Source organism: Dromaius novaehollandiae, chromosome 6 (assembly GCF_036370855.1).
Source record: "Dromaius novaehollandiae isolate bDroNov1 chromosome 6, bDroNov1.hap1, whole genome shotgun sequence".
Lineage (NCBI taxonomy): Eukaryota > Metazoa > Chordata > Aves > Casuariiformes > Dromaiidae > Dromaius > Dromaius novaehollandiae.
In genome coordinates this window covers 5,833,378-5,849,241 of record NC_088103.1, presented here as the reverse complement: position 1 = coordinate 5,849,241, position 15,864 = coordinate 5,833,378, and the positions used below count along the sequence as shown (strand labels likewise).

The 15,864-nt window shown below is 41.1% G+C and overlaps 1 protein-coding gene across 2 annotated transcripts in view; it reads right to left on the bottom strand.

The window, feature by feature from the left end:
• Positions 1 to 15,864, bottom strand: part of CHUK (component of inhibitor of nuclear factor kappa B kinase complex) — a 32,831-nt gene that overhangs the window by 1,851 nt on the left and 15,116 nt on the right. For both annotated transcript variants that reach the window (XM_064513529.1, XM_064513528.1), the window contains exons 11-20: positions 15,458 to 15,560; positions 12,455 to 12,578; positions 11,608 to 11,759; positions 10,163 to 10,224; positions 7,427 to 7,536; positions 5,263 to 5,312; positions 4,306 to 4,402; positions 3,344 to 3,491; positions 2,341 to 2,477; positions 816 to 915 (exon numbers count right to left, since the gene is read on the bottom strand). In XM_064513529.1, the coding sequence (XP_064369599.1) occupies positions 816 to 915; positions 2,341 to 2,477; positions 3,344 to 3,491; positions 4,306 to 4,402; positions 5,263 to 5,312; positions 7,427 to 7,536; positions 10,163 to 10,224; positions 11,608 to 11,759; positions 12,455 to 12,578; positions 15,458 to 15,560 (1,083 nt within the window). The remainder of the gene's footprint in view (positions 1 to 815; positions 916 to 2,340; positions 2,478 to 3,343; positions 3,492 to 4,305; positions 4,403 to 5,262; positions 5,313 to 7,426; positions 7,537 to 10,162; positions 10,225 to 11,607; positions 11,760 to 12,454; positions 12,579 to 15,457; positions 15,561 to 15,864) is intronic.

Here is a 15,864-nt window from a genome sequence, read left to right as displayed (position 1 = left end):
TTAGAACAGTAAAATGTTTATGAATTAAAATGTTTAAACATTAAAGTATTTACAAATCATAAGAGCTTCATTTCATCAGCCACCTCCCCTTCTCCAAACCTCTGTTCCTCATTGTTTAAGCAGTTATGAATCAGCAAAGAGGCCTTAATCTTTTATCCTGTGAGAACAGAAGTTATCCCTAAGGAGATGCCATAAAAAAACTTTTTGGAAATCCGAGTTACACTATATCAGATGAATCTCACTTCTCAGATGTTTGACTTCTTTATAGGAAGTCTTAAGCAGTTGCTTACCAGCCTCAGTTAGTAGTTCAGGAATAGCATTTTAAATTGCTCCAAAACTTCTGGATGATCATAACCTGCTTTTGTCATTTCTTCCTATTTCAAATATCAATTTGTGCAAAAAGCCTTTTTAGAACTCTCTAAAACCCCACTTCTGCCATAAGGAGAGCTTTGTTTAATAATCAGGAAAGGACTCTGGAAATGGAGGGCTCTACCCACTTCAGTGCTGGGATCCAAGCCAGAACCTTCTAGTTGAAAATATGACCAGCTTTCAGAGCAAGCTCTACCAGCCAGAGGGTCGCAAAGAACACCAGCCCATTCCATCATCAAGACCCCTTAGCTGACATTTTTCCAAGTGCTACTTTCCATATGGACCAGTGTGTTTGTGGAGTCCTGGGGCGATGACAGACATCACATGCCAGTCACAGTAACTTATGTCATCAAGAATAACCCTATTTCGGGAGTTCTCCACACCCCCAGAGGACCCCATTGTGACTCTTAAAAATCAGGTCCTCAAAAATACATCAACAGACTTACCATCATACTGTTGCTCTGCTCCTCTTTTGCCTCCTGCAAAATACTGCTAAAGAGGTCGAGGTAATTTAGATTCTCCTCTATCACATGGGCAAAAGTTTCCCTGCAGGGAAGGCATAAGACAACAGATTTAAAACACAAACCAACACCAACATCAGTAGGCTTTGCACAGCAGAAAAAAAAAAGTTAAAGGAGTTTTCTGCAATTGTAGGAGTTGCCTTGTAGGACACAAACTAGTAACATGCCACGGGATGGCCTCACACAGATCTCCACCTTGGCAGTGTGGATTTTGGTCTTTTCACACACAGGAACTGCACAACCACACTGAAATTCAGCCTTAACAGAAACTGGGAAGTGAGTTCAGTATAAGGGGGTCTGAAATAACTGCCTGCTCCCTGTGAGGTTTACATGTCTCACACTTGCACTTTGCTCACAAAGGCACCTTTTTAAAGGGTGACCACTCCTCATTACTCAGAGGGTGAAATCTGCCCTGCAGGAGCAGACAGAGAAGAGAAGTTGGAAGGCTTACTCAAGGCTTCAGAAAAAATAACCATTTCCAGCGAGAGTCTGCTTAGGAAATGTGAGTCTTCAGAACCTAGATATCTCCCTGACCATCATCCGAAAAGCAAGAGATGGCCAATTGGTTTGATAAAATAAAATGCCCCTGTTTATACCCCCTGACCCAGCTCCCACAAAACCAACACTGATGCTGATCTGTTGCAGATCTATTGAGGATGTCTTCCCTTCTGTTATGCTGACTGGAAGTAAAATTGCTAGTGAACTGAGAAGAGAAAAAGGTCTGCTCCTGACATCTCTCTTGGCACCTCAGATAGGATTGGCTGTTTGATTATTAAAACAAAGCCAATCCCAATATAAAATAACATGACATGCAAGAAATTGATTGCACAGTGCTAACTTTAGCTGAGAATGGTAAGTGAAACTGGCTCAGGGCCAGAGAGTGAAGCTTTGTGAATGAAGACTTCAACCTAATTCCTGTTTTTTTTAGAGTATTAGTAACATATAAGGTTCTGGAACCTTTTTTGGAAAGATGAAAAAACAGACACTGAACTGGATGGATTGTTTTAGTACTGACCCCAACCTCAGACCTCCATTTGAATGAAGACTATTTAAAATCACTGAAGCTGTAGGAAGCATTAAATATGGCCTGATTTATCTGGGCCTTGCAACAGAATTCAGGCACAAAGGGGAACTGCATTTTGGCTTAGCGTCTTACTACTGCATTTTGCTGTGGTCCTGAGGTGCACGCTGCTGTGGTATGGCCAGAGAGAAGCTGCTAAAAACATACTAGTCACAAATTAAACCACACTGCCTTCAGGCAGTCTAGTATGCCAAAACACTCCCTGCCTAGCATATCCAAAGGCCACCACATGGGATGTGGTGAACGCATATAGGCCCCCTTAGTACTGGAGACTTCAGTGGCAGAGGACAGGATTTCTGAGTGTATGCATATAAAGTGGTTACACTGATTCCTTCTCTGCAGGGGCAATCCTTTCCTCATAACTCTTACCCATCTCCAGGAACTGCCATAGATGAAAGAGGGTGAGGTACATGGCCTGAGGAGCTCTGGGGGAGCCAGCTGGCTGCTGGAGTTGAGGCTGTCCCTTCCAGGCTGGAACTTACCAGTGATCGAGAAGAGCTCTGAGTCTAAAAAAAAAATAAATTCATTTGCTGTGACGGACAAAGAAAGAATTTAGTCAGGCTTAATTATTTTGTATGCATGCTAGAAGACTTGTGATTTATGCCCCATAAGTACTGTTTGTAACATATATACAGTATCAAGGCAAAGCCTATGTTTAAGAAGGCAGCTGATGCAGCCCTCCATAGTACTGCAAACAGCCAGTGCCAAATGCCTCCGTGTGGCAGGTAAGTCACTTGTATTGCACACAGCACGTATTTTATGCTGAAGAACTAGAGATACTGCTTCCCAGACTGAGAGTCACACATGGCAGCAACTCTTCTGACAGTGGAAAGACATGTTTTCAATGCTGACCTTTCAGGTAGGCATGCAGAAATAAGGAGATCCCTTCAGCTATACAGTCACTAGAACTGATGCAAAAAAAGCAGTGTGGTCTTGAAACAGTTTCAACTATTCAAGAAAACACATACTTCGCTTTTACAGCAATAAAACTATAACAATAGTTTTACTAGGTAAGACTAAAGTTCAACTATCCCAGTGTATGCTCTCCAACAGCAGCCAACAGTAGATGCACAGGAAACACGAGAACAAGGCAAGCATGTTACGGTGCTACCCTATTCCAGCCTCCAGCAATTTGCAGTTTGAGGACCTAAAAGGACTCTCTTACTGGATTTCTTTTCCATGAATTTGTCTAGACGCTTTCTAAACCTCTGTAAACTTTTAGCATCTCAAACTTCTCTACAGCAAAACCAACTGTTGTGTGGAAGTATCTCTTTTTTGGTTGTTTTTAGCTTGCCTCTTCACAGTTTCATCTGATGTCCCCTGGTTCCTGCACTGAAAGGGAGAACAAACGACTAATCGAAAAACTACTTACACAAGCAATTTTCAGCAAGTGCCATATCTCCCTTTGTCTTTTGCCCTGCATCTGCATCACTGAGTTGTCAGCTTCCTTGATGTTATTTAGAGCCACTTCAATCTTTGGAAGCAAGTCAATAATCTTCTGCTTACAGCCCAACAGCTTGCTATGATGAAAACAAAACACACAGTTACTTCCCAGTTTGTGTGGCAATATGCTTTGGCAAAACCAAGGTGGTTTCATCCTGGGATTCAAGAAAAATTCTGTGAAAAGAACACCCTTTTGTCTTAGCTGCACGTACAAAAGCTGCAAGCCTGAAAGGATCTCTTGACTTTTCCTAGTCCAGTTAAGACTCAAAAAAGCAGCTAGACAACAGTACTTTTAATAGCCAGAATACAAGCTTTTCTTATCTGAGATACAGAAATTGATCCTGATGAGAATGGATAGCACAGCAATTCAACCATGGTTATTTATTAATTCTCTTTGGTTTGTGTTGGTCTCTGTTGCCTGACCATACCTTAGATTAAAAAAACCTTTCTTTATAGTATCTACTGAGCCACAAGAGAAAATAAAACTAAACTCTGCTAACTACTTAGATCTGCATAATGATATTTTTTCACATCTGCTTTAGGAAGTAATGAACAAATCACTGTGATATCTTGTTAGCTGTTTTTTAGATTTACATCTCAACATAAACACTTGCAGAATTTGTCTCATTTCAATGCAAACTCTTAGATGCTAAGAATATAAGCCAGTGTATTCTCCTGCTCTCCCCTATTAAAGCACTAGCTATGCATTTAAAAAGAATAAGTGAAAACTCAACACAGACATAAAGCAGCAGAATTAATATTACTATGAGAAGTGTATGCCTGTGAATGAAGGTTTTGGCTTCTAATCCTCAGGGGTCCCCCCCCTCCCTTTCCTGTTACAAAGCAACAAACGCTGAAAGTTGCATTTGTCTGGTTTTCTGCATAAAGTACCTGAGATGACCAAAGAGCTCCTTGAGAACTCGGTCTTGGCTCTGTACTGTCTGCACAATAATCTTCACCATATCCGTGCTATCACTGTAGGCATGATCTGGAAGGGACATAATCACAACGTTAGTAAAATGTTCTTCAATAAGGAAACACTCTGGACCCAAATGCCCAGGGTCAAGGAGAGATTTCACTTAACAAGTGCAGCCAAACAAATGGAAACACAACTTTGCCTTAATGTCTCTCCTCTCCACAGTATACAATTCCACATGTACACAATTCCAACCACTCTTGCTGCCCAGATACTGGCTTCAGTAAGGACTGCAGGTAGTTGCCAAACACACGGGTAGCTAACTCCTTTTGCTCACCAGTTATTATGTTCAGAACATCATAATCCCCAAACATGGAGCTTCCTCCAATGTAATTATGAGAAAACAATAAACAAAATATTAACTGATGTCTAGTAATTATGATTATTTAAATACTTATTAATATTTATTAATAAATTGGTGTTTATTAATAAGTACATAAATTAATTAATGACAAATACAAATATATGAAAGCAATAAAAAGAAAAAAAGATGCTGCACTTGGGTTGGAGGGATGACAGGGGAATGGCAGTTCTTCCTGAAACTGGAAGGAGTAAAAGAATGGTAGGAGAGGCAGAAAAAAGGCAGAGAATGCCAGGAGGCAGACACATTTTTTCAGGGCAGATGCTTCAAGTCTGAAAACAGTTAAGGCAAACCCAAGCCTGAGGGGCAGGACTACAGGAATTCGGGAGAGCTCCAGGTTCAGCAACAAGAGAAAAATCAGCTTAAGGTATACCCTTGAGTCTGGTTAACTTTAATACAATCATTTGTTTTGTCCTAAATGGTATTTTCAAGATTGTGTTTTACTGCTAAAAGAAAAAATTAGCAGTAGGATTTGAGCTTGTAACAGTCATTGAACAATCTAATTCCATACCTGGAGGTCTTGTTTTTAATTGCTTGTACAGGTCTATGGCTCTCTGTTCCCTTTAAAGAGAAGAAAATGATTCATACGTGTATCAACAAACAGGTGGTTCAAGAAAAAAAAATTACAATTAAGTTGTATCTTGCTGAATCTCATATGACGGAGCTGCCATGTTTTTCTATAGCTAATATACAACCATGAAATGAGGAACACATGTACAGTTACTCTGACAGAGGTCAACTCTTCCCTAAAAGCTGTCTCTCTTTTCCTTTGATTATGCATTTTCTTCTCTTGATATCCTTCCACCTGGACGGTATTTTCGATTTTAAAATTGCCACATGGCTCAGCTGGGTTTTGTTACTGTGTTACACTTAATTAGGAAACTTCTTTTCTTTTGTGATTATAGGTACTTCTGCATAATTGCCCGATAAATTCTTGTTCCTGTTCAGCTTATTTTGTGTGGTCACTTCTACAGTGATGTTCTGCAAATTGAAAGAGACAGCCACATCACAAACAAGAGGACAATGTTTCCATTCTTCCCATGTATAATTTTTTCTTCTCTCAAGTATTTCAAAAGCAGCCAAACACTGAAGCTTCTACACTTGGACAAATCTTCACTTTTCTTATTTTAAAAGTCTGGCATAGATGAGTATCAGTTTAGCTAGTCCTAACATTGCTTCCAGCCCTCTTCCCCTTAACTGTCCCTAGATCACACCAACACTGTTTTAAGAGATTGTGCAAACGTATTCTGCTTATGAATGTCAGCATTTCTAGCATACTGGATAGCTATCTATCTTGACACTCCTGCATCAACCAAGAAGAGGGGTAGAGGTCCTCTTTTTCTCCTGCTGCACAGGGAAAAAGGGAACATTATCATCTGACACCCTCAGGTAAGTTTGACATACCATAGGTCTCCTCATTGGGTATATCAAATTTCAAGCTAGTCTCTGCAGTATGCTCTGCTAGAGCCTGAAAAAACAAAATGCAGGAGACCCAATCTGTTCTCCACTTCGCTCCTCATTAAGAATGGGCAGTGCGGAATTCTGTATTCATAGTTTTAGACTGGCAAAATCAACAGCCCAGGGCATGCTTTAAGCACCTTGCAAATATCTGATGCAGCCTTGTGTTTTCAGTGGCCAAAGTGCTAGAAACAACGTTTCAGGAGGCTGGTTCATTATTAGTTTAAGCTGATCCGAATGAGGGCTTCTGCTGCAAGAGGTGGTATCTCCCCTCCACCACTTCCTCTCCTGTGCACCAGTTCTGCTGCTCCTGCAGCACGTGGACTTAGCAGCTTAGCTGATCTAACCCTGCAAAGGGGGAGGGAGGAGAACATGCCAGGAACAAGCACATTTCCCTCCCAAAACACTCAAGGTCATTCAGAAGAGCTCTCACTGACAACAGATTTGGTGCCTATTTAACCTTGGTGGCTGTTAGATCCCTCTCTTATAATTGTCATTTGTGCTCTCAACAGCAGCCCCAGCTACTACAGTTTGCACCTTCTTGGGCTTCCTAGCACGTCTTAAACTCAGTAATACTGCTTAATTTTTCATATTTTTAATGCTTTTTGATTAATATTGAAGCTTTTCTAAGAGTTCTCTCTGAAATACTTAATCAAATTTTAAAATTATGTCATAATTTGCTCACACAACACAGTAAAATTCATTCTTCTCCAACACCAAAAAATCCTCGGCATTTTTCAGTTGAGAGCCAGATATGAATATCTGAGGCCTGTCCTCTCCGGGACGAAGTTTCACAGTCAAGTGACAAGAAAGTGTCCTGTCTTTCCCTAGGTATGTTTTCCATGCTTCCCCAGGTCTAGTCATTATGTGGCTGCAGGGTAAGTTAGATGAGTTTATTCCTACGACTGAACCCTAACGTTTTTTGCACAGCTTTCAGATAGATCAGTGACCTAATCTGCCTTATTATGCTGCCATGTGATTGCTAGAACTGTCAGAAAGACGGATACACAGTTACAAAAGGTGGGACCTCTGCTTTTGCCAGCAAAATGAGCTTAAGCTGACCGCAGAACTACTTCGTATATGCAGTTTGTAAAAAGACGGGGTGCATTTTGAAAGCACTGATGGAACAATCATTAAAACAAGAAAAAAATTCAGATACCGAAATACACAAAATCCATTAATGTGCAATGATCTCAATATAAGAGCAAAGGACTTACAAGTTCTCCATGACCTCTCCTTGGCGCCTTGCGTACGGACTCTTCTGAAGCTCTACAATCTCTGTGTGTAGAGCCATAATCTGCTCATCCAGATATCCAATATCTTCAGCCTAATGAGGAAATGTAGCTACAAATCAAACTGTATGAGGAGAGCAATTAAATAGATAAAGATCCCCATATTACTTGTTTGGATAACAGGCTAAGTCCCTGCAGAGTTTAGGAGACAAAGACTCTACTGCATAGCTGCTGCTATTACAGTTGAGGTTACAGTCATCATCTTCTCAAGGGACGGTATCATCTAGGTCCACATCTCTGGCACCCAAATTGGATGAGAAAAATCATCTTCTTCATAAATCACAGCTCTTTGAGATGCACGCTGCGCACACATCTGGCTCCACGTATGCTTCGACATTGAAGATATTTTTTCCTACCCTTACAGTAGGAATTGTATCTACCCACATGCATTTTGGTGCAACATTTCTCTGGTATTTTAAACCTTCCTCTAAGCAACACAGGCGATATCAATCTTATGCCACAGTTAAGTTAGGTGAGGCAACCGTCAACAAGCTTTTTGAGCATAAGGAGTAGCTAGGTGGTACCAGACGTACTGGGGATCTCTAGCACAGCTGAGAAGGCACTGGTTACTACAGTGGGTCTTGGAGCCATGGGCTGTGGGCACTGATCTGGCACAATACAGCTGGGTGGTGCAGAAACTGAGTTCCTGAGAAAGTATTTTGAGACATTTCAACTTCTCCTTTCTGATCTGGGGCTTGTAGGACTTGCAGATGGAACATTTTCTGGAACATATCCCTTGCTGAAGCTGCAGAAGTACTCAGTATGAGGCTATATAAATGGGACCTGACTCCCACGACCAGAAAGGAATGTCTGTAGATCTTGCGGGTAAAGAACAAAACAAGAGGTGGAAGTGAGAAGCCACATGATCAAAGGAGAATCAGATTTTGACAAAAATATAAAGTAAGCCCCATTATCAAAATAAATGTCTCTATCTGGGACACTCTGGCTCACCACAGAGCAAAACTGTGTCTGTTGAGCTCACAGAAGTGAAACCACTGTCTAGATAGCCTGAAATATCACTGTGTATTAGAGAGTAAAATATTTTCCATTCCTGATAAATGAGACATGATGTGACTGCATGTGTGGACTGCACAGCTTGAAGACAGAATGTAATTCTGATGTTCTGCAAGGTAAACTCTGGTTGACATTCCTGATTTTCTGGAAGAAGTCATAAACAGCTTTGAATTATTCTGCTAGAAGCTAGAATTCTGCTTCTTGTAAGGGCTAACAAGGTCCCAACAGTTAAAGTGCTAAACAGAGATGAACTCAGATAGGAATCCCAGTTCCCCTTATCTCTATCACATGAGCAAGCAGAAGAAGCAGAATTAAGGCTCCAAGTACCTCTTGACTTAGATGAAGATACGTAATGGTTCCCAGAACCTGAACTACCCAATCTTGTCTGTCACAGGAGAGACAGAAAAAAAAGGCAGGGTAATTTATTTGTGTTTCTAATGGTGTCTAGGATTTTTATGTATAAATCACTGTGCTCTGCATTACTGTCAGCCAAAACAAGAACTCCCTGCAAAGGAGCCTGCAGAAAAGTAAGGCGTACAGCAGCACTACAACCCACACAATTCTAATCAGCAGAAGATGCAGTGGTCTCAGCACTCCTGCAGCTATCCAGTATCATGGAGCACAATAAAGAGACTGCTTTTTGAGATGTTTTAAAGAGCTCTACTCAAAGAAATGCATTACAGATGTGCTGAATTTGACCCGCTTCCCTTCTAAATACCTCCCCTCTCTCAAGCCCTTTTCAGTACATCCAGGGGAAGAGAGGAGGAGACGGCTTTTAGCAATAAACTTTTGGCGAACATCCTACCTTTGTCCCTGGTTTTCACAGCTAAAAGCTTATTATTTCCCTGTTAAGGCCTTAACAGAAATGTAGGCAGACTTATCCTCTGTCAGAATGGCCTCCAGCTCCTCACTGCTTTCAGTGAAAGTAAAATTAAAATGCTCATTCTCAGGAAACAGAGGCAAGAACTCTACGAAGTAGGTTCATTTCAACTAGCCTTTTTTGCAGGACCAACTCTTTGAGAAATAGAAAGCCATTATATCAGTTCAACTGTCCATAATCCACAAATGAAAGTTTCTGTTATCTATTATGACAACTCAGAGCACGAACTGGCTCCAGCTCAGCTCTAAATTTCTTAAGGATGACCCTTTTATTTCTACTACCAAAAATTAACTGATCTATTTACTTGCAAAATACCAGAAATTTATTTCTGTACTCCAAAATTAAGTGCTGTAATTTTGAAATCACTGGATAGTAAGTGATCTGTATTAATTTCAGCTTTATCAGTGCAAATTTTAGTGCATGACAAATCCAACAAAGAAGATTCTTGGCTATAGCAACACCATTTCTTTTGGGCAACAAATTAACCTGTCTCTATAGTTCTGTTTCTCTTTACAATTCACCCACATAGATGACTGGAAGTCTGGTGACATTTGCTTTGTTTTGTTCAAGTCACTACATTCAAACAACCTGGCAACTCAGGACTGTTCTTTTTTAATATACCTACTTGTAGCAATGATTTTCTCATTCCTACAGCATATAGTATATAAAACACACTGAAGCAACAAAGCAGTGGCACATATAACAGTTCAAGTTCCATTACATCCTCCTTCACAGAGAGATAATCAAGCTTCTTTAGTATCCCCTACCTGCGCACACTGAGAGGCCTTCTCTTCCATCTCCTTCCAGGCTTTGAGCATCTTTTCTGAAGCTTAAGAGAAGAAAAGATTTGCTAAATTATGAAAAGATACAGACACAAAAATAAAAACAGACAGAACTGAGCTAACCTCATATAAGCACAGGTGAAGACTTGGCAAATGGACTCCAAAGTCCATATTTAGGCACATTAAGAATATTCTGATTTTAAGTTTGGGAATGCAAATGGATTCCCTTAATTTGATTTGTTTGTTTTTGCCAACAGTGTCACAGAAGACAAAATTGTTGAACTTAGGCTCCCCGTTGGAGACATTTAGGCATAACTGAGTTTTCTTGGACTTTATGTCTAACGACCATGAGTGAGTTTCTGGCCATCCAGTCTGAACTGTTGTGTTGTAGCCTTGCAGTATTCCTAATTCTTAGGGTAACCTGGAATTCATCTTTCAAAAAAGGAGTCCATCTTGCTCTAAAGATTCCAGCGTCAACCATACTAACAGTCCACACCACACATGCTTCAGAAAAGCACAACTGGTGTACCCCTAGCACTCACTATGGTGTGCATGACCTGAAATTTGCACTTAAACAGAAATAGCATGAGGTAGACTCTCCAAGCAGGAATCATGACCCAGAGACCCAAAAGAGACAGCAAACTCACAGCCTAACAGCATCACCATGCTCGACTTTAACTCACATACAAACTGTTTGCAATCACTGACCTAAAATGACTTTCTGTCTTTAAACTCCACCATTAAGTTCAACAACTGCCATTTTTGATTAAACACAGACCCTCCCAAACCAGTTCACCGAGTCCTTCCATTTTCCATCATCATCCTTCTGCCCAGTCAAAATCTCTGACTCAAGTTTTGTTTTTTAGCCATATATCCAAACCCTGTATAAATCTTGCTATTCCTCCCCGCATAACACTTGCAAAATCCAGACATTTCTGTGTCATGAAAACTCTAGCTGGGGCTTTTTCATCTCCTCTTTCATCCAGACTACTGCTACCTCCCATTATGAAGCACAGCAAAACCACTCCCGTAGCACTGTTCAAAATGTTTTTTTCCACAATCACCCATCCACTTAATGCCCCCTGACAACTCCAAATGGATCAGCCTTTGAATTAATAAATAGCCAACACTGACTCCACCTTTACTCTTAATACTCTAATTTTCTTAGCTTGATATTCTCAGTGGGGAACAGCTGCCCAGTTTCACTGTTCTTGAAGGTTTTCAGAAATCTTTTTTTCGTTATCTTCCTGCCTTTGTTCTTGCCAAACTCCTCTCCTGCATCTGCCCCTAACTAAAACATACTCATAAATGTGTTGAAGAATGTGATGGCAGCTCCTACATTCATTTTCTTTTAAGCTAGCTCTTACCCACTGTCCTTTATAGAGTGGGATCAGACAAGATACCCAGGCAAGTATTACACAAATACATACATATGCCGTAAGCCATCTGGTCACTGTATCTCTCCAGGTCAAGGTGAATGCTCTGATGAAAGAATTCCAGCTTTGCTTTCAGCTGCTGAGATGCTGATACCATGTTGTTTTTCATTTTGATTAGATTGGCATTATACCGAAGGAGACTCAGCCTAACAAATGAAACAAGAACATGGGATGTTAGCTGAAAAGCTGACATGGACTTAGATGGTCAGTGTCCAAAGAAGCTGTCACATCACCTGCAGGAAATACATAGCTAGTAATGAATTTTGTAAAATCTTTAGAACAGGAAATCTCAGTGGGGCCACAGACTCTACCCAGGGCTTTCTGGAAGTCAACTTTTTTGATGCAGGTCTGCAGCAAGCAAAAGAGAAAGCCCTTCCTCTTTTCTGAGGTTATTTTCTCAAGATTAGTTAAACAGTCAGTCTTTGCAACGCAGAGTATCTCTTAGAATATACAGACCCTGGAAGTGCATATGGCGCCTGGGGAACGCTGTCACCATTTTTATTATTTGAGATTCCCGCTACTGCCTGCTCTGTGGTTCAATCACAGGACAAAACCCTATAAACACAATAAACATTTCCATTCATTCTGCCACTGGTGGAATGCCTAAATACAAGGTTCATATTTCTTCAATTATTGTGAACATCAGGCACTATGCAGTAAAATTCATGGAGTGGAATAAGCTTCCAGCCCAAATATGCTTTATAATGTAAAAGTAAGGAAGAGCAGAGCAGCGCACTATAAACTCTTGGTAATCGAAACTCCCCTAAGATGTATGCTTTCATTCAAACAGTCTCTTTATTTACATAACACTCAGTCTTATGAATTAGGAATAACAACTTACATGGCAGCTCTCTGGCCTTGGAAAAGCCTGCTATAATCTTCTTTTAGCCCAATCACGTAGTGAACTGCTTCTGCCCATACCTTGCGCAGCTGAGAAACTGGCAGTTGGATTTTACTATCCTGTACTGAATGCAAGAAAAATACAATTGTACATAAATGAAGGGGCAACTTTAGAAGCGCACTCTGGTACTTAGAACTTTCTCAATTCCTGCTTTCAGTGCCTAGACTAGGAGATCAAGCCACATAAGATTTGCTCAGCTTTTGTTCGATGCTGCCAAAACTCTACATGTTCATAAGCTTTTCATGTTATAGCTCCCCAGGTATTCAGCATCCTGCTGCTGGCCAGGCAACAGCTCACGTTTGAACTCACAGCTTAGCATCATTAAGATCCAAACAGCAGTGATTTATTTGAGCTGTTTGGCTCATTGGCACTAACATACATGAGGTATTGCATGAAACATGGCAAACATCCTGTAAGTCTGAGCACTTGCTCAATAAATGGGAGGAAACTGAACCCACATTTCCCACATCCTGGGCAGGACATACAACCAATGAACTTCTGAAAGAAGGGCAGTGACAGCAGAGAGCACTACCATCTGCTGAACACATGTGCTTTAGAGGAATGAGGGGCTATCATGGCTGGTTTGCAAAATCCATGCCTTTCTGTGGACTTAGATCATTTGAGTATTTCCTTCAGATTATTACTAGATTGTGTATGTGATTCACTGCTATGTCATTTCTACTTGGAAAAACTCTTCCAGCTACCAAACAGTATGACTAGAGAAAAAGGAGTGACAGTAATGGGGGTTACATCCAAGAGGCTCATTTGAGGGAAAAAAAAGCCCAAATCAAATAAGTTTTTTCTGGATCTAGATGCAGCAATGGTGCTACAAATGCTATTCTGCTCAACAGACTGCTAGCCAGGCATCCCAGGAGCCCTTTTGACCACTGAATCAAGCTAGGTGCTCCCATTTAGCAGTGGGAGCCCCCATGCAACAGTGGCAATTGTCAAGGCCTTTGTTTCAAAATCAAGTTTTCAATAGTCAAGGCCTTTGTTTCAAAGGATGGCTGCTGGTTCTGTGGGTCCTAGAATTAGGAACTTGCACGGGGCTATGCTAAAATGCACCATGTTTAGGTGTAGCTAGAAAAGCAAATTTAATTGCGCTGTTTAATCAACCGGTGCTGGTCAGTCACTGTCCTGACCTGTGTTCCATCTGAAAATGTCATCAATAAGAATTGTGTATATTTTCCCCCAGATTTCTGATGTAGATGTTTAAGAGGAGACAATGAAGGACTTCTGTGTGTTCCCCCATACAGATGGGGAACTCTCAGTATACTGGGACATAAATGTGCATGTTGTAAAAACTCTTAGCTCCAAGAGATTCAGCACAACTGTGCAATATAGTAGGATTCACCAAAAGACAATAGCCCAGAATACAGAAAGAACCAGCCAAAACAAACCTGAGTGACAACACAAGCAGTCAGGTAAGTCCAGCACAACTTCTACAGAACCAAGTCAAAGAAAATTTAGCTATTTTGCAGCAACTGGGATATTTCATGAGGCATTTCCCTTAAATGCAGTGTCCTAGTAGATGTCCCCTGACACTATGTTGTTTTTTTTTTTAATCTCTCGTAGAAGTATATAAGGTCCTGCAGGAGCCTGCTGTCATTTCAAGAGACATGTAAAGGAAGCCATACACAGAGAAGAAGCTTTCATGCATAGTCTACGAGTGCCTTGGCATCAGGTATATTGATGCTGTCAGGACCAAGCAGCAGTGCCAGCACTAAGGGGAACTGACTGGAGCAAGTCCCACGATTATCTGTTCAGCAATACCCAGGCTTTACTCCTAACAAATCTAAGAGGAAGGAAGGAGCTGGACTTTCTCAGACACTTGTCTTTATTTGGTGAGGCCAGAGGTAGGATCAGGGCTGGGAGGTTATGGCTCCGTTATTACTGGAGCTGAAAACCCTCGGGGGAGACAGTGAGAGAGCGCAGGTCTTGAAACTCTGCCAGACATCCCTGAAAAACCACCCTAACCTGCACAGGAAAACATCAGCAGTTTCGTAACTGGTGCAACACAGCCAACCACACTGCGCTTGTTTCTGTGATCAGAGCAAGGTGGATTTCCTCATACAGGGCTTAAATGATCAGCAGCACAAAATGAAGAATATGTTCTCTGCTTAGGAAAGACCTGATAGATGGATCGCAGCTGAAACTCAACTATTGCAGATAGTACAGGACAAAAAGGTAACATCCTCAGGATACTGATATAGGGTTCAAAAGCATAACATATGTAAGAGAGCTGTAGGAGGGCAACTGCTCATGAACCTCCAAAGCACCCCATCTTGGGGGACAGAACTGTAAGAAAGAACTACGAAGAACAGCTCAAGAACATTCTACTATTTATACCTGTGCATGGGGAAAAGAGGAGGGGGAGAAGAAGGGATATGTGCACAGCTGTTACAGATGCTAAAGTGATAAGAAGGTCCTTGATCCTGGGGACCACCACTGGATGCCTTTGTGGGGTATCACTCAAGTTCTGCAAACACCTCCTGGCATGTCACTGCAACACTCTGTGGATGTAAAGGGAAAAAACCCTTTATCGGAACAAAGGCCGTGCAAATGAAATCAGGACTCCCAATGCAGACTCCTATTTCTGGTATGTAGTGAACCAATCCACATCAAAAATTTTCCTCTGCAGACTACATGATTTGCCTGCACATATTATCTTCCAGGCCTTCATTCACATCATAGTTCTGTTTAGGTGGGGCAACAGAGAGGTAGATGCCCCTCAGTGCAGAGAATTTAATAGAAGGGCAAAAACTTTAAAGAAAAATTAAGTTGTTCTACTAACTGTGTTAGGCTGCTCCAGGTTATTAAATGGTCATCCCTGAATTAGAGATTGCTGTTCAAGACACACACAGAGATTTGTAAGGTTAATCTAATGTCATATTAAGTGAGAGGCAGTGCTTTCAAGTCCAAGGTGTCCAACAGCACACTTACCAATGTAATTTACACAGTCAGACAGACTCCGAGAAGCAAAGGGTCCTTCGTAGACAGTTTTGCTTTTATCGAACAAATACACCATGTAGCTATCCCAGCCTCTCTGGTGAGGAAAGAGAACAGAATATAAACAGATCAAATCCCAAACACAGCTCCTGCTAACCCAGAGGATCCTGGTCACATGAACTATTACTGGCAGACAGTCTCCTCATACAGTACCATATAAAAACTGATTTGGATGGCTCCCACAAACACAGGACCCTCTGCTAGCAAGATACTTTATTTGAATATTGAGACAGAGTCTAACCATAGGAACCTGTTCACATTACCCTATAAAGGAAACAATGCTAGACCTTACGACTTACTATACTTACACAACAAACCATCTCCACTGGGAGGAGATCAAG